The following is a 19161-nucleotide window of genomic DNA, read 5'->3' as shown; positions in this document are numbered from 1 at the left end:
GGTGGAGGAGTTGTATTGTATGTGAGAGAGTAGTATGATTGCTCAGAGCTCCAGTATAAAAAGGGAGAAAAGCCTGTTGAGAGTCTTTGGGTTACCGTTAGACACGGGAGCAACAAGGGTGATGATGTGGTTGGTGTCTGCTATAGACCAGATCAGGTGGATGAGGCAGATGAGGCTTTCTTCAGACAACTAAGAGAAGAGTCCAGATTTTCATGGGGGACTTGAATCGCCCTGACATCTGTTGGGAAACCAATACGGCTGCACACAGACAATCCAGGGAGTTTTTGGAGAATGCTGGGGATAACTTCTGGTACAAGTGCTGCAGGATCCAACCAGGGGCCAAGTGCAGCTTGACCTGCTGTTCACAAACAGGGAGGAATTAGTAGGGGAAGTAGATGTGGGTGGCAACCTGGCCAGCAGTGATCATGAGATGGTGGAATTCAGGATCCTGATGAAAGGAAGAAAGGAGAGCAGCAAAATACACACCCTGGACTTCAGAAAAGGAGACTTTGATTCTCTCAAGGAACTGATCCCCTGAGTCGCTAACATGAAGGGGAAAGATTTCATGAGTTTAAGGCCGTGTCTTCGCTCCACGGAAGATCGACGCTGCTGCAGTCAAACTTCTGGAGTTTGATTTAGCAAGTCTAAGACTTGCTAAATCGAATTCAGAGGACACCCCCACTGGCATTTAGTACTCTTGCTCTTGCAAGAAGTAAGGGAAGCCGACGGGAACATTTGCTCCTGAAAACCTCCTACTGTGGGGACACCTCCAAGCTCAGCTTAAGGTACGACAACTCCAGCTACGTGTTCTGTGTAGCTGGAGTTGCATACCTTAAGCCAATCTGCTGGGTCTAGTGTAGACCTAGCCTAAGGAGAGGAAGGAGTCAGAGAGCAGAATAAGGATAATGCACTTTAAGAAAGCAGACGTTAACAAACTCAGAGAGCTGGTAGGTAAGGCCCGATGGGAAGAAAATCTAAGGGGATGTCTACACAGCAAAGTTATTTCGAAATAACTTTCCTAGCGTCTACACAAGCCAACCACTATTTTGAAATTAATTTGAAATAGCAGAGGGCTTATTTTGAAATTGGTAAACCTCGTTCCATGAGGAATAGCGCCAATTTCAAAATTGCTATTTTGAAATAGCAGCGAGGAGTCCTGTGGCACCTTATAGATTAACTGAAGTGTAGGAGCATAAGCTTTCGTGGGCAAAGACCCACTTCGTCAGATGCATGTAGTGGAAATTTCCAGAGGCAGGTATAAATATGCAGGCCAGGATCAGGCTGGAGATGACGAGGTGGATCCAGTCAAGGAGGATGAGGCCCACTTCTAGTAGCTGATCTGGAGGTGTGAATTCCAAGAGAAGAGAAGCTGCTTTTGTAGTTAGCAAGCCATTCACAGTCTTTGTTTAATCCAGAGTTGATGGTGTCAAACTTGCAGATGAACTGGAGCTCAGCAGTTTCTCTTTGAAGTCTGGTCCTGAAGTTTTTTTGCTGCAGGATGGCCACCTTTACATCTGCAATTGTGTGTCCAGGGAGACTGAAGTGTTCCCCTACAGGTTTTTGTATGTTGCCATTCCTAATATCTGATTTGTGTCCATTGATTCTTTTACGTAGGGACTGTCCAGTTTGGCCGATGTGTATAGCAGAGGGGCATTGCTGGCACGTGATGGCATATATTACATTGGTAGATGTGCAGGAGAATGAACCAGTGACGGTATGGCTGATCTGGTTAGGTCCTGTGATGGTGTTGCTGGTGTATATATGTGGGCAGAGTTGGAACCGAGGTTTGTTGCAAGGGTTGGTTCCTGAGTTAGAGTCATTATGGTGCAGTGTGTAGTTGCTGGTGAGAATATGCTTCAGGTTGGCGGGTTGTCTGTGGGCAAGGACTGGCCTACCTCCCAAGGCCTGTGAAAGCGAGGGATCATTGTCCAGGATGGATTGTAGATCACTAATGATGCGTTGGAGAGGTTTTAGCTGAGGACTGTAGGTGATGGCCAGTGGTGTTCTGTTGGTTCCTTAAAAAAGTGCCACAGGACTCCTTGCCGCTTTTGCAGATTCAGAATAACACAGCTACCCCTCTGATATTTTGAAATAAGCGCTGTGTAGATGCTTATTTCGAAAAAAGGGGCCTCCAGCCCTTCCCAGAGTGCCCTGCTGACCGCCCTCGCCACAAGGTAACTTCTGACCTGATGCCCTGCTGGAACCAGTTCCGGCTGGCCTTAAATGTGATTCAACATCCAATCAGTGTGGACGCGCTATTGCGAAATAGCAAAAAGTTATTTCGAAATGTATTTTATGTGTATACGCATTATTTAGAAATTAGATATTTCGAAATAACGCTGTAGTGTAGACATACCCTTACTGAAAAAGGAGTTCAGGAGAGCTGGCAATTCCTGCGGGAGACAATATTAAAGTCAAAAGTTCAAAGTACCCTGATGCAAAAGAAATATAGGCAGAATAAAAAGAGGTCAGTATGGCACCATCAAGAGTTCATTAATGACCTGAAAATCAAAAAGGAATCCTCCAGAAACTAGAAACATTAATTTATTGATAAGGAGAAGAACAAAGAACAGCAACAGTGTGTAGAGACAAAATTAGAAAAGCTGTGCTCAAAATGAGTTGCATCTATCAAGGGACATAAAAGGCAATTAAGAGACTCTTTAAACACATTAGGACCAAGATAAAAATGAAGGAAAACATAGCTCCTCTGCTTAGCAGGGAAGGAGAGGTAATAACTGATGACAAAAAAAAGCTGAGGTGCTTAATGCTTTTTTTGCTTCAGTCTTCATACAAAGGTTAATGGTGACAAGATACTCCACAAAATTAATATTAGCAACAAGAAAGAAAGTAAACCAAACCAAAATAGGTAAGGAACTGCTTATAGAATATTTCAGTAAGTTAATATGTTCAGGTCATCAGGATCTGACAAATTTCATCTTAGCATACTTAAGGAACTAGTTGAAGCAAACTTGGAACCCTTAGCAATTATTTTTGAGAATTTCTGATAGACTGATCAATTCCCAGAAAATTGGAGAAGAGCAAACATAGTATGTATCTTTAAAAAGGGGAAGAAACAGGACTTGGAGAATTATCAGATTAATTTCAATAATTGGAAAAGTATTGGAGCAAATTATTAAATAATGAGTTTGTAAGCATCTGGAGGATAATAGAATTATAAGAAATAACCAGCATGGATTTGTCAAGAGCCAATCATGGCAAACCCATCTAATTTCCTTCTTTGACAGTGTCACTGGCCTAGTGGAGGGGGGGAAGGAGATCTGATATATCTTCCTTCCACTAAAGCTTTTGATACAGTTCCACATGACATTCTCATAAGCAAACGAGGGAAATGTGGTCAGGATTACTATAATGTGAGTGCACAACTGGTTGAAAAACTGCATTCAAAGAGTAGTTTGCTGTTCAACTAGAACGGAATATCTAGTGGGATCTATCGGGGTCAGTTCAGAGTCTAGTACTATTCAATATTAGTGACTTGGATAATGGAGTGAAGAGTATGCTTATAACATTTGCCAATGACACCAAAGTGGGAAGGGTCATAAGCACTTTGGTGGACTGGATTAAAATTCAAAACAATCTTGATAAATTGAAGAATTGGTCTGAATTCAACTAGATGAAATACAATAAAGACAAGTGCAAAGTACTTGTGTCAAATGCACAAGTGCAAAACGGGGACTAATTGTTTAGATGAAAAGAATATGGGGTTATACTGTATTACACATTGAATAAGTCAAAAATATGATGTAGCTGAGAAAAAGACTAATCTCTTTCTGGAGTGTATTAATAATAGCATTTTAGGTAAGTGCTATTCTCATAGAATCATAGAATCACAGGACTGGAAGGGACCTCGAGAGGTCATCGAGTCCAGCTCCCCGCCCTCAAGGCAGGACCAAGCTCCGTCTACACCATCCCTAACAGATGTCTATCTAACCTGTTCTTAAATATCTCCAGAGAGGGAGATTCCACCACCTCCCTTGGCAATTTATTCCAATATTTGACCACCCTGACAGTTAGGAATTTTTTCCTAATGTCCAATCTAAACCTCCCCTGCTGCACTTTAAGCCCATTACTCCTTGTCCTGTCCTCAGAAACCAAGAGGAACAAATTTTCTCCTTCCTCCTTGTGACACCCTTTTAGATATTTGAAAACCGCTATCATGTCCCCCCTTAATCTTCTTTTTTCCAAACTCAAGTTGTAGCTCAAGTTGCGTAGCTTAATTCAACTTTTGCCTTGCTGTGTTGATGTGCCCTTAGAGAGTAACAAATATATATATATATAGGATCATGGGGTTTCATGGGCAAAACCCACCTTTTCTCATCTGAGCAGTGGGGTGTGCACCCAAGAGCTCCTGAGGATATATATTTGTTAGTCTCTAAGATGCCACAGGACTACTTGTTTTTAAACTTGCAGACTAACACGTCTACCCCTGCAGACCTTATACATAGTAAGCATTCTCAGATCACCAGTAGCTGCAGTTTAAAAGCTCATGAATAAAAAGAAGTGGGAGCAGACTGTGGCTAAGGGGGACTGGCATCCTGCGCCACAGCACGAAAGAGCTGAAGAGTCTACTCTTTCCTTTGTGTCCCCAATTCTTCTTGCAGCCGAAGTCCAGCAGAACATAGCTGGGAACAAGCACAGGGAGTCCAAGCAGCCAAATAACCAGGAGCAGTCTGAGAAAGAACACAGCAAATTTCCAAAAGCCTCTGTTTGGAGGCCCGAACTGGAGTAAACTGTCTAGTTCTGAGTGAGATGTTTTAGGAGAGCTGTGGGCAAATTGGAGAGGGTCCAGAGAAAGGCAGCAAAAACAATACAAGGAAACCTTGTCATGTTTAGTCTCGAGAATAGAAGACTGATAAGTATTTCACTAAGTTAAGGGCTGTTTGTAAAGAGGGTGGTGAGCAAATGTTTTCTGTGTCTACAGAATGTAGGGAAAAAAAGTAATGAGCTTAATCTACAGTAAGGGGTTTAGGTTTGATATTAAGAAAAACTTTCTAACTAGAAAGGTAGTTAAGCTCTGGAGCAGGCTTCTAGTTGAGGTTGTGGAGGGTTTTCAAAACAGATTGGACAAACACCTGTCAGGAGTGGTCTAGGTTTACTTGGACATGCTATAGTACAGGGAGCTGGACTGGAGGATTTCTCGTGACCCCTTCCAGCCTGACATTTCTATGATTCTATAGCTTATGGCCAGTGATCCCTCTAAGCTGCACATGGAGCCCTGACCTCTGACTGGGCAGAGCTGATTATCCCGTGACAGTGTGCTGCCACGCAGCTGAGAGTACGTCTAGACTACAGAGCTTTTCTGGGATACCGGAAAAGATTTCAGAAAAGCAGATACATTTTTTTGGCGTCCCTGTAAACCTTGTTTTATGAGGAAGACGGAGTATTCCAAGAGACAGTTTTTTTCTGACATTTGGCCCTGTGCAGAGGGGCCAAATGTTGGAAAAGCCTCTTTTGGAAGAAAAGCGGGAAAAGATATACAAATAGCAATTTGCATATCTTTTCCCAACTTTTCTTTGTAGTGTAGACATAGCCTTAGCAGGAACACAGCTTATGGCACAATCCATGCCCTCCAGGTCATTCTATGAGAGTGTTACAAGACAAGAGGCTCATTATAGGACAAACATGTGAAAGGATCAATCTTCAGAACCACAGTCTGTGTGTCCATACACTCTATTTCACACTTACATTGTTTTGCTGTTTGGAGGAGATGTGGATTTTTATATTTCAAGGCTGTCAGAATCATGTTTGTGCTTATATTTTTTTTGTAACAAGTTTTGGGTTTGTGCCCTATTTTCAAGGAAGCTCTGTCTTCTACAAAAAAAGTTCTAGACTGGAGCATGGCAATTCTGTTCTCCTGATGTAATATGGAGGTTACAACACACAGGGTCATTGAATCATTAAAAAGAGATGGAGAATAAGACAGAGAATATCTTATTGCCTCTCTGTAAATCCATGGTACGCCCACATCTTGAATGCATCTATGTGGCCGTCTCATCTGAAAAAAAATATCTTAGCATTGTAAAAAAATCAGAAAAGAGCAACAAAAATGATTAGGGGTTGGAATGGCTTGAAGAGAGATTAAAAGACTGGAATCTTTCAGCTTAAAAAAGAGGATATGATAGTGGTCTATAAAATGACTGGTAAGGCAAAAGTGAATAAGGAAAAGTTATTTTCTTGTTCCCATAACGTAAGAACTAGGGGTCACTAAATGGAATTAATACGTAGCAGGTTTAAAACAAATAAAGTAAGTACTTTTTCCACACATTGCAGTGTAAACCTGTGGAACTCCTTGCCAGAGGATGTTGTGAATGCCAAGACCTTAACAGGATTCAAATAAGAGCTAGATAAATTCATGGAGAACAGGTCCATAATGGCTATTAGCCAGGGTGGGCAGAGATGGTGTTCCTAGCCTCTGTTTGTCAGAAGCTGGGAATGGGTGATGGGAGAGATCACTTGATGATTCCCTGTTCTGTTCACTCCCTCTGGGGCACCTGGCATTGGCCACTGTTGGCAGACAGGATACCGGACTAGGTGGAAATTTGTTCTGACACAATATTGCCGTTTTTATGTAGGGTGAGAGATCCCTCATTTATGCTGTTACCAGTCCCATGGAGTGCACCACCAGGGCAATGTGCCCTCATGGCCTTGTTGGCTGCATTTTGAATTGACTGGTACTTCCGTAAGTTTTAGATTCCGTTCCTAGGCAGTGGGCCCGTCAGCCACCATGGGCCCTGGGGCAAGGTGTGGGGTGAGCTGCCGTCTGCCCTCAGTGCCGCCCAATCTGTGTCCACTCCTCATCCAGGCTTCAGAGCCCTGTGGAGCTCCAGCAACAATTCAAAGGGCCCTAGGGGCCTGGTGGCCAGGAGTTCCTGGTCCCTTTGAATCTGCAGACCCTGGGGCAAGTGTCCCCTTGTCGTCGTGTCCGTCCATCCCCCCAGCTTGGCGGGCCTGTTCCTAGGTACAGAGCACTGGAATAATGAACAAGCCTAGAGATCAGGAAATCAGGAACTGTCTTAAGTTGGAGTTTCATAGGACTGATGGTCCCAAGTGCTGTTAGCAGACCCATAATAATTAACCATAGCAACAACTGGTGTCCTCTGTTGGTTTAAAAATCAAGTCCAGATCCTGGTTCTACCTACCATATATGCTGTCCATTTTGCTGCTCTGAGTGTCCTTGCTGTGAAATGGGGTGGCTGATGCTGACCTACGTGTCAAGACATGGGCAGTGAGGATGAGTCAGTTACTTTTTATTAAGTGCTGACTGCATTTTTGGTAGCATTCAGGGTGCAGGAAGACTTGGTCCCCACCTAGGAGAGTTGATGGACATCACCAAACTGATTGGGACTCTCAGAGGAATTTGTTTTTGCATGATGGCTTTTTCTTTTAACTATAAGAAGTGGATGACAGGATTACTGGGATGGGTTAACTTGTGTGTGTAATGTGGGTAGATAATATTGGTCAAGCTGGCTGAACCTGAAAAATGTTACTTACATAAGCACAAAGTATTACTACAGGTTGAACCTCCCTAGTCCAGCATTCTCTGGTCTAGCAACATCCGTGGTCCAGCATGATTTTAGTTAGTTGGATGTCCACTGATCATGGGTGTGGCCAAGTTTCCTGCAGTCCCATAAAATTTGTTTACAGCCACCAGTCCTGGCTGTCAGTATTCTGTGCTATTATTTTAGCTCTAATTTACCCCTAAACATATTCAAAGAGCCCTGTAAGCAGTGGAAGTGTTGGTAATGCTGCTAGAAAATAGTGACCGCCCATGATTTGGCACATGCTCTAGTTCAGCACCAGTCAGGTCTGAGGGTGCCAGACTGGAGAGGTTCAACCTGTATGATCCCTGCTAAACAGGTATTTGAAGTTATAAATTGCTATTTAGACACCTACCTGGCCATTTGCACATGAGATGAGGCAATTGCACTCAAAAGCAGCATGTGCAAGTACGCTTCCCTTAAACTGTGATTTGATAGAATGGTTGTTGGCTCCCGTTTGGCATAGGTCAGTAGCAAGTGAAAATGGTTACTGTTTGCTCAGTTACATAATTTAGGGTGCTCAGTCTAGTGTGGGAGATGAAGTCCAGGTCACAACCAGAACTACTAATTGTTCCCTTGTTATCCATCGCAGAAGAGAGGTGGAGGGACAGAGTAGACACTTACCCCTGGGGTTGGTCCCTCCAGAGCAGGAGTAAGGCATACGGGCAGAGGGAGACATGGAAGATGTTGACATTACCATAGTCTGCTCTATACCTATTTTGCAAATTCAGATAAGACTTCAGTAAGCAAGATTGTTGAACAAGCATCTTTCATTAGCACAAAATAATCTTAATGATCAAAAATCTTAAACATCAGGAGTATTCTGTGCCTGCCTCTTGACCTGGAATCACCAGTCTAAGGACATAGTTAAGTTCTAGTGCACTTCATAGCCTCGCATGCTTTTGAGTCAATATCCCACATGGGGAGGCAGCTAGAGTGTTCATTACTATCCTGGCAAATCAGTTACAGGAAGGTCATGGACTGTCCTGGCAAATCATTATTTGTTCTCTCCTGGTGAGAGCCTTGCATTATACAGCGGGATTGAGGATGACTCATTCGGGATGCTCACTTGTTTTTTCCTTCTCTTCCCTGCTTTACAGACTGGCTGGCTCTGAGGAAGAGGATGAGGAAGGACAGTGGCAGCTGTATTTTAAACTCTATTGCTTCTTGGATATTGAGAATGTTCCCAAAGAGGGGGTAGAATTTGCCTTCATGTTTGAGCAGGTAAATGTAAGGAGGGGGGGATTTTTAAGGATGCATGGGCAGGCAGCTATAAGTAGAGAGGGAAGGAAAGCTTTTGATACGGTCTTCCACAATATTCATGCCAGCAAGTTAAGGAAGTATGGATTGGATAAAAGGAACGTAAGGTGGATAGAAAGCTGGCCAGACTGTCAGGCCCAAAGGGTAGTGACCAACAGTTTGGTCTGGTTGGCAATTGGTTTCAAGTGGAGTGCCCCAAGGATTGGTTCTAGGGCCAGTTTTGTTCAACATCATTATTAATGACCTAGAGGAGGGGATGGATTGCACCCTCAGCATGTTTGCGGATGACACTAAGCTTGGGGAGAGGTAGATACATTCGAGGGTAGGGCCAAAAGTAAGACAGACAGACATAAGTAAAGTAGGGATATAGTCGAGAGTGACCTAAACACACTGGAGGATTGGGCCAAAAGAAATCAGATGAGGTTCAACAAGGACAAGAGCAGAGTCCTGCACTTGGGATGGAACAATCCTGAGTACTGTTACAGGCTGGGGACCGACTGGCTACGTAGCAGTCCAGCAGAAAAGGACCTGGGGATTACAGTGGATGAGAAGCTGGTTATGAGTCAACAGTGTGCCCTTGTAGCCAAGAAGGCTAATGGCATATTAGGGTGCATTAGGAGGAGCATTGCCAGTAGATCTAGAGAAGTCATTATTCCCCTTTATTCAGCACTGGTGAGGCCACATCTAGAGTACTGCGTACAGTTCTGGGCCCCCCACTACAGAAAGGATGTGGATGCATTGAAGAGGGTCCAGTGGAGAGCAACCAAAATGATTAGGGGGCAGGAGCCACATGACTTACGAGGAGAGGCTGAGGGACTTGGGTCTGTTTAGTCTGCAGAAGCGAAGAGTGAGGGGGCATTTGATAGCAGCCTTCAACTTCCTGAAGGGAGGTTCCAAAGAGGATGGAGAGAGGCTGTTCGCAGAAGTGAGGGATGGCAGAACAAGGAGCAATGGTCTCAAGTTACAGCGGAGGAGGTCTAGGTTGGATAGTAGGAAAAACTCTTTCCCTAGGCAGGTGGGGAAGCGCTGGGCTGGGTTCCCTAGGGAGGGGGTGAAATCTCCATCCCTAGTGGTTTTTGAGTCACGGCTTGACAAAGCCCTGGCTGGGATGATTTAATTAGGGCTGGTCCTGCTTTGGGCAGGGGGCTGGACTTGATCTCCTGAGGTCTCTTCCAGCCCTACAATTCTATGACACGTACATTCATGTCACGTGTTGGCAAGACTGGTGTGGGAGAATTCATGCCTTTCTGAGAACCAGTTGGGTCACATTGTTGGAGAAGAGGAAGTTTCCTTTCATGGTTGTATGATTAGGGATAGTGGGTAGGAAGGGAACCTGGAGCCATGGTCCATTGGCAAAGCCGAACTGCACAGAAGGAAAGAAGAGCCTTTCTGGAACAGAGAAAGTAAAGAGGTGAAATGAAATGAGGACTCCAGAGGGAGGAAGTCCTGAAATGCTTTTAATATCTGTCTTCAACAAAAATATAGAGAATCATTTTGAAATGGGTTAAGAAGGAAAGTCCTGTAGAGCACCTCCTGATAAAACACAGATAGGGAGGGCTGGACATAAGTGCCTTAACCTGGTGGCAGACATTTGCAGCGTCAAGGGTATTAGCTAAAATCCTGACTGTTGCAGGCAATTATGTCTGAGTAGTCTTGCACAAAAGGGAAAAGCCTAGAGAAATACTAATCTAGTACCGTGGGGAAAAGTAAAGAGAATGTTGGTCATTCTTGTCCTCAGTCAGATTCTTGTCTTGTAAGTCAAATTTCTCCCTAGCAAAATAATGAAACAAATGTGATGAAGACAACAGAACGGCAAGACAAAAGTAGAACTGGGGATTGCAAAAATTAAATGTGGCAGGACAAACTTGATATCTTTTTTGTAAAAATATACTAAAAAAGTGACTAGACAAAGGTGTACACTGACAACAATCCTCCTCAAACTTGGTGGGTCCTGCACTTTAGGAGGCAGTTTAGACACCAGCTTGCAGTTTGTTGAGCTACTCTCATCATTGGCAAGCCTGGGGAAAAGAGGGGAACCAAACTTCATTCTTTGTGGCCCCTCCCAGTGGTACAGGGCAGGACAAACTCTTGTACCAAAGCCAGTGTTTTTCTAGTACTGAAATGGGGAGTTGGGGAAGGACCTGGGCCCACCCTGTACACCAGATTCCAGCCCAGGGACCCTTTGATAGCAGCTATCTGTAATGTCTCTGATAATAGCTGCTTGGCAGCTACGAATCCCTGGGCCACTTCCCCACGACCTTCCCCAGCACCTTCCTAACTGCAGGTTCTTCCTTCTGGTACTGGCTTGTGTTTGCTTCTCCGAGATCCTCCATAGATCTCCGTAATGCCTCCTGTGCACTGAGCTAACAGAAGTGGAACTCTTTTTAGCCACTCTCAACTGGTTCTTAATTGGCCTCAGGTGTTCTGATTAGTCTTACTGGATGCCTACCAAGGAATCATAACTGTCACATAGCTAGTTGATAAGACGCTGCAGACAGCTGTTATCTACAGGGTTCCTGAGCTGGAACCTGGTCCCCCTTCCCCATCTCACCAACTCCCTGCCTGTCATGGGAAAGTTGACTTGGATAGCAAAGGCTAGGGAGATTGTTCTCCCTTTCCCCCATGCTGGCCAATGAAGAGTATGGTTAAGTAAAAGGCAGGTTTCTGCCCTTGGGGAAAATGGTCAAACTTGGGGCCGCTGTGAGCCTCTAAGGCGAGCAGTCTGACCATAAGCATGGGACCCACCAAAGCAGAGAAGGCGCTTTCTCACACTTTCATATCTTTGCTTTTTGTGTGCTGGTGTTTGTTATATTACGTATATCGCTGCTCCATCTGCTTTGCAACAGCTTTTGGGGATATTCTTTATGGCGTATTTGAAGACTTCACAAACTTCCCACTAGTAGATTTTAATACTTGTGTTATTCACTGTATTTCTGAAATCACCAAAACTCATTTTCCAGAAATCTTACTCTTCCGTTGCTTCACTCTGTGATTTTGCCATGCCGAGTACAAGTAGCTGGCAGACACTAGTTCTGAGCTTCGCTGTTTCTCTCAACATAGTGATAGAAATGTAGCCATGTTAGTCTGGTGTAGCTGAAACAAAAAACAGGACTATGTAGCACTTTAAAGACTAACAAGATGGTTTATTACGTGATGAGCTTTCATGGGCCAGACCCACTTCCTCAGATCAAATAGTGGAAGAAATTTTTGTTGTCTTTTCTGAACCTTTTCCAATGCCCAGGGCTCAACAGTTAGGGCAATCTACTCTCCCGTGGCGAGTAGATTTTAGCCCGGCACGGCGCCACAGCATGATCAGCGCATGCGCAGTGCGCCAAACCGCGTAGCTGGCGAGCAAGGCTCACCCCCGCTTGTCAAGCCCTGCCAATGCCAATATATCTTTTTGAGATGAGGCGACCACATCTGTACGCAGTATTCAAGATATGGGCGTACCATGGTTTTACAGAGAAGCAGTAAGATATAGGGATCTTAAATATCAGTTAATTGAATAGTCGATTAATCTCATGGATTTTTATCAGTTACTCAACTATTTTATAGCACCTGGGGACAGAGCCAGCAGCCAGTGCACTCTGGCCCCACTCCTGAGGAGCTCCCTACCGCTCTAGACCGCTGCCTCTGAGTCAGAGGCAGCAGTGTGGGGTGCCAGGCAGGTGCTGGTCCACGAGGGGAGCCAGTTTAAAAACCAGCCCCCCTTGCAGACCATCTGCCTGTTGCCTTGCGCTGCTGCCTCTGATACAGAGGCATCAGTGCAGGGTGGCAGCAGCTCCTGTCCAGGGGATGTCTGAGCTCCTGGATCCAGCGAGAATCAGGACTGAGCCAGGCTGCCTACCTGGCCAGCTCCTAATACACTTTAAATGCAGAGTCGCAGCAAGGGTAGGTCCTGGACCCATCACAAGCCAGGACTGAAAATTTACTGGAGAGAAGGGGAGCAATTCTGGACATGTTGTTTATAGCATTAATCTATCCGCTTTTGCTTATCGGTTAATCAACTACACTATTACATCCCTAGTAAGATATTCTCTGTCTTATTCTATATCCCTTTTTAATGATTCCTCTCATTCTGTTTGCTGCACACTGAGTGGATGTTTTCAGAGAACTCTTCACAATGACTCCAAGACGTCTCTAAGTGGTAGTAGTTAATTTAGTCCCCATAATATTATATGGGATTATGTTTTCAATGTGAATTACTTTTTATACATTAACATTTATCTTCCCTTTCATTGCCTCTCCCTTTGAAATGTACAAGAGCCACCCGCAACTCTTGTATATTTCAAAGGAGAGAGGCAGTGGGTTCCCTCTGCCTCTCTTCCTTGAAATGTACAGGAGCCGGAGCAGCTCCTATATATTTCAAAGGGAGAGAGGCAGCAGGAACCCGCACCAAGAGCAAAGCAGTCCCTGCTGTCTCCGTTCCCCCCTGTGCCTCTTCCAAAGGGAGGGGAGCAGCAGTGGGACCAGCGCAAGCAGGACTGTTTCAATCCCTGCTCATGCCGTTTCCCTGCTGCTCCCTGCCCCCCATGGAGATGGTGCTGGAGGGGGAACCAGGTTTTAAGCCTGCTCCCCCCCCTTGCTGCCTCTCTCTGATAGAGGCTGCAAGGGTGGAGGGGGAAGCAACTAATCAAGTTCCTACTTGACTACCCCATAAACATTTGCTTATCGAGTAGTCAACTGGTCGTTTACATCCCAAGTAGTTGCACCATTTCACTTTTGAGCTCTTTCTCTTGGCTGAATGCCAGCTGGCCCTGGTGACTTGTTACTGTTTAGTTTATCAATTTATTCCAAAACCTCCTCTGACACCTCAGTCTGGGATTGGTGAGTTGCTGGGGCAGATACCAAAAGGCTGAGCACCATAAATGGACACACAAGACATAAATTATAGAGGTTGGGTTTTTTTACATTTACAGGCTCATGAAAATCTTATTGATGGACACTTCCCTGCCCCAGAAGAGACACTGCAGCACTTGGCAGCCTTAAGGCTGCAGTACCTTCATGGAGACTATTCGAAAATCACCTGGACCCTTGATGGCATTTATCCTGTGAACAGGCTAAAATCCAAAATCCTGCACTCAACCAAGAGTAGCAGCACAGCCAGTCATGCTCTGGAGAGGAGACGGACCAGCTTTCTCGAAGGAACACTGAAACGTGGTTTCAAGACAGGCTCAGTAAAAAAGCAGAAGGTAGAAGAAGAGCAGATGATGGAAATGTGGGTGAAGGAAGAGCTCTCAGCTGCTCGGGCCAGCATAGTGCAGAAATGGAGCAAGTTGCAGGGACTCTCTCAGCACCAGGCCATGGTGAAATACATGTCCATTGTAAAAGAATGGCCAGGCTATGGGTCAACACTCTTTGATGTGGAGGTGAGAGGTATATAAATTCAGGTAACTACTGTCCAAGCAGGCATCACTCTAAGGGATGAAAAATGTTGTGTTACATTGGATGTCAGAGAGAAACTCTTGTTAACATTCTCCTGCACTGGGTGTGATTCTGCTATCAGCGCACTAATGCCTACTGCACCATACACTTACTCGGGCAAGGTAGAGAGTACCAAACAAACACTGCGGTTAGTCTAGACATAAGAGCATCCAGGCTGGGTCAGACCAAAGGTCCATCTAGCCTGGTGTCCTGTCTGCCAACAATGGCCAGTGCCAGATGCCCCAAAGGGAGTTGTCACGGAGTGGACTCACTGCCACGGTGCTTCCTTCCGGCAGCCCAGGGAATTAGCTCACACACTTACAGGGCTCCTTCCTCTGCCAGTATCTCCCCCATGCCCTTACTCCACACACTCCCTTCCGGACCCGTGTTGCTCCCAGACCACGGCGTCCTCTTCAAGACACTGCCTTCCAGCAGTGCCCACTCCAGTAATTCTTGGCCCCCTTCCAGGGGTTTTAAATCAGTCTCTGTACTCTGGGGTCCTCCCCTCCCAGGGAACACCCAGTTCCCCTGTACCCTTCTTGCCTTGGTGACCTACTGCCAGTCTTCATCTAGCCCCTGCCTCAGGGCAAAGTGCAGTCTAATCGCCACTCATCATCGGCAAGAGGGTGTGGACCTGCTGCCTTTGCCTGCCTCTCTGCAGCCCTAGTAGCCTCAGGCCCTGCAGTCTGGGAGCTTGCCTGGCAAGAGCTTCCCCCGCACTGCTCTACCTCCAGGAAGCCACCTGCTTCCCAGCAGCCAGATCCCTCCTGCTCTCCAGCCAGAGAAGAGCAAGTCTTCCTCTCTCCCTTGAGGAGCCCTTCTTTATATAGCCCCCAGCTGGTCCCTAATTAGCAGTAACTGCCTCAGCTGAGGTGTGGCTCTCAGCTTTAACTCAGGGCTGTGTTTTTGCCCTTAAAGGGCCAGTGCAGGGCAGACACCCTCTCACAGGAGTGAACAGAACAGGTATTCATCATGTGATCCCTCTCCTGTCATCCATTCCCAGCCTCTGACAAACAGAGGCTAGGGACACCATTCCTTCCCATCCTGGCTAATAGTCATTGATGGACCTAACCGCCATAAATGTATCTAGTTCTTTTTTGAAATCTGTTAAAGTCCTGGTCTTCACAACATGCTCTGGCAAGGAGTTCCACAGGTTGACTGTGCGCTCCATGAAGAAAAACTTCCTTTTGTTTGTTTTAAACCTGCTGCCTATTAACTTCATTGGGTGACCCCTAGTTCTTTTATTATGGGAACGGGTAAATAATTTTTCCTTATTCAGTTTTTCCACACCAGTCATGATTTTATAGGCCTTTATCATATCCCCATTACTCTCCTCTTTTCTAAGCTGAAAAGTCCAAGTATTTTTAATCTCTCTTCATATGACACCCATTCCAAACCCCTAATCATGTTTGTTGCCCTTTTCTGAACCATTTCCAATGGCAACATCTTTTTTGAGATGAGGCACATCCGTACACAGTATTCAAGATGTGGCATGCCATGGTTTTATAGAGAGGCAATAAGATATTCTGTGGTTTATTCTCTATCCCTTTTTTAATGATTCCTAACACTTTATTTGATTTTTTGACTGACTGCACACTGAGTGGATGTTTTCAGAGAACTATCCACGATGACTCCATATTGTATGTATAGTAGGGATTATTCTTCCAATGTGCATTACTTCACATTTATCAACATTAAATGTCAATTGCTATTTTCTTGCCCAGTCATCTAGTTTGGTGAGATCTTTTTGAAGCTCTTCATAGTCTGCTTTGGTCTTAAGTATCCTGAGCAGTTTAGTATCATCTGCAAATGTTGCCACCTCATTGTTTACCCTTTTCTCCACATCATTTGTAAATAGGTTGAATAGGATTGGTCCCAGTATTGACTCTTAGGGGACACCACTAGTTTCCTCTCTCCATTCTGAAAACTGACCATTTATTCCTACCCTTTGTTTCCTGTCTTTTAACCAGTTATCCATCCATGAAAAGACCTTCCCTCTAATCCCGTGACAACTTACTTTACTTAAGAGCCTTTGGGGAGGGACCTTGGCAAAGGCTTTCTGCAAATCTTAATACTCTATATCCACTGGTTTCCCCCTTGTCCACATGCTTAATGATCCCCTCAAAGAACTCTAGAAGATTAGTAAGGCAAGATTTCCCTTTACAGAATCCATGATGACTTCCCTCAACAAATTATGTTCATCTCTGTGTCTGACAATTTTATACTTTAAAATAGTTTTAGCTAATTTGCTCAGTACTGACATTAGACTTACAGGTCTGTAATTGCCAGGATCATAGAACTGGAAGAGACCTCAGAAGGTCATCAAGTTCAGCCCCCTGCTCTAGGCAGGACCAATTCCAACTAAATCAAACCGGCCAGGGCTTTTGTCAAGCCGAGACTTAAACACCTCTAGGGATGGAGACTCCACTACTTCCCTAGGTAACCCATTCCAGTGCTTCCCCACTCTCCTAGGGAAATAGTTTTTCCTAATATCCAACCTGGACCTCTCCCACCACAACTTGAGACCATTGCTCCTTGTTCTGCCATCTGTCACTACTGAGAACAGCCTCTCTCCATCCTCTTTGGAACCTCCCTTCAGGAAGTTGAAGGCTGCTATCAAGTCCCCCCTCACTCTTCGCTTCTGCAGACTAAACAGACCCAACTCCCTCAGCCTCTCCTCATAAGTCATATGCTCCAGCCCCCTAATCATTTTGGTTGCCCTCCGCTGTACCCTCTCCAATGCATCCACATCCTTTTTGTAGTGGGGGGCCCAGAACTGGACACAATACTCCAGATGTGGCCTCACCAAAGCCGAATAAAGGGAAACGATGACATCTCTGGATCTGCTGACAATGCTCCTCTTAATGCAACCTAATATGCCATTAGCCTTCTTGGCTACAAGGGCACACTGTTGACTCATATCCAGCTTCTCATCCACTGTAACCCCCAGGTCCTTTTCTGCAGAAGTACTACTTAACCGGTTGGTCCCCAGCTTGTAACTATGCTTGGGATTCTTCCGTCCCAAGTGCAGGACTCTACACTTGTCCTTGTTGAACCTCATCAGATTTCTTGTGGCCCAATCCTCCAATTTGTCTAAGTCATTCTGGACCCTATCTCTGCCCTTAAGCATATCTACCTCTCCCCCCAGCTTAGTGTCATCCGAAAACTTGCTGAGGGTGCAATCCATCCCCATATCCAGATCATTAATAAAGATATTGAACAAAACCGGTCCTAGAACCGAACCTTGGGGCACTCCGCTAGAAACCAACCGCCATCCTGACATCGAGCCATTGATCAGTACCCGCTGGGCCCGGCCTTCTAGCCATCTTTCTATCCATCTTACCGTCCATTTATTCAATCCACAATCCCTTAACTTGCTGGCAAGAATATTGTGGGAGACCGTATCAAAAGCCTTGCTAAAGTCAAGGTATATTACATCCACTGACTTCCCCATGTCCACCGAGCCAATTACCTCATCATAGAAGCTAATCAGATTGGTCAGGCACGACTTGCCCTTTGTGAATCCATGCTGACTATTCCTAATCCCTTTCCTCTCATCCAAGTCCCTCAATATGGATTCCTTAAGGATCCCTTCCATGATTTTTCCAGGAACCGAGGTAAGACTGACCGGCCTGTAGTTCCCTGGATCATCCTTCTTCCCTTTTTTGAAGATGGGCACTACATTTGCCTTTTTCCAGTCATCCGGGATTTCTCCCGATCTCCACGACTTTTCAAAGATAATAGCCAAAGGCTCCTCAATGACATTTGCCAACTCCCTCAGTACCCTCGGATGCACTAAGTCCGGACCCATGGATTTATGTACGTTTAGCTTTTCTAAATAGTTCCTAACCTGTTCTTTACCCACCACAGGCTGTCCATCTTCATCCCATCTTGCGTCACTTGGCGCAGAAGTCCAGGAGCCGACCTTGTCCGTGAATACAGAGGCAAAGAAAGCATTGAGTACTTCAGCTTTCCCCACATCATCTGTCACTAGGTTACCTCCTTCATCCATTAGGGGCCGCACACCCTCTCTGATCACCTTCTTCTTGTTAACATGCCTGTAGAAACCTTTCTTGTTCTCCTTCACATCCTTAGCCAGTCGCAATTCCATTTGCGCTTTCGCCTTCCTGATAACCTCCCGGCATTCTCAAGCTATACATTTAAACTCCTCCCTGGTCATTTGTCCAAGTTTCCACTCTTTGTAAGCTTCCTTTTTGTGCTTAAGTTCACCAAGGATTTCCCCTGTAAGCCAATCCGGTCTCCTACCATGTTTGCCTCTCTTGCTACGTGTCGGGATGGTTTCTTTCTGTGCCTTCAATAAGGTTTCTTTAAAATACTGCCAGCTGTCCTGGACTCCTTTCCCCTTCATGTTAACATCCCAGGATCATCTTGTTGTCAGACGCCACCACCGGTGTAGTGCTTTGGCATCTGTTCTGTTCCCTTCAGTGTTGATAACCATTCAGCTGCGTGCAATGCGTGTGCTCTCTCCGAATACTTGTGCACTTTCCGAATGCTGTGCAGGTTCTGCGCAGGTAGCCAACACCGCAGACTTCTAAGAGCCTCCCATGACCACAAATCAGACAAGGTGTGAAGGCACTGGAACCAGGTTTCTTGTTTACACTAGTACATACGCAAGCCCTGGCAATGGACTCAGCTCAGTTAGCAGCCAGGAGTTTCCGCTGTCCCCTAGGCTGGACAAAACAGCCCCTCTGAGAGACACTTTTATACACAGACACAAACAAGTTATACGTCACTTCTTAAGTATCAAGGTACCACCCTTAAATGTATTTGGTTGACACCCCCTGACATACCTAGATTCCTCCCATTACCTTGTTTATGGTGGTTTGATCAAAACATCACTGTCCATTATGTTGTCATCTCGACCCTGTATTGAACCTGGGTTCATAGAATCATAGGACTG

General features: G+C 45.3%; 1 protein-coding gene across 6 annotated transcripts in view; it reads left to right on the top strand.

Annotated features, from left to right (window-relative positions):
• The window catches only part of LOC102447238 (unconventional myosin-X-like), a 316165-nt gene that overhangs the window by 275267 nt on the left and 21737 nt on the right, over positions 1-19161 (top strand). For 4 of the 6 annotated variants that reach the window (XM_075914469.2, XM_089779563.1, XM_089779562.1 and 1 more), the window contains 2 exons: positions 8657-8780; positions 13736-14185. In XM_075914469.2, the coding sequence (XP_075770584.2) occupies positions 8657-8780; positions 13736-14185 (574 nt within the window). Of the gene's footprint in view, positions 1-8656; positions 8781-13735; positions 14193-19161 lie in introns of all 6 variants that reach the window. The other 2 variants (XM_089779566.1, XM_089779567.1) reach the window with 2 other exon arrangements.

Source organism: Pelodiscus sinensis, chromosome 7 (genome assembly GCF_052426305.1).
Source record: "Pelodiscus sinensis isolate ZL-2025 chromosome 7, ASM5242630v1, whole genome shotgun sequence".
NCBI classification, from domain to species: Eukaryota; Metazoa; Chordata; order Testudines; family Trionychidae; genus Pelodiscus; species Pelodiscus sinensis.
The sequence above is the reverse complement of the archived record's forward strand: the minus strand, read 5'-3'. Positions and strand labels throughout refer to the sequence as shown.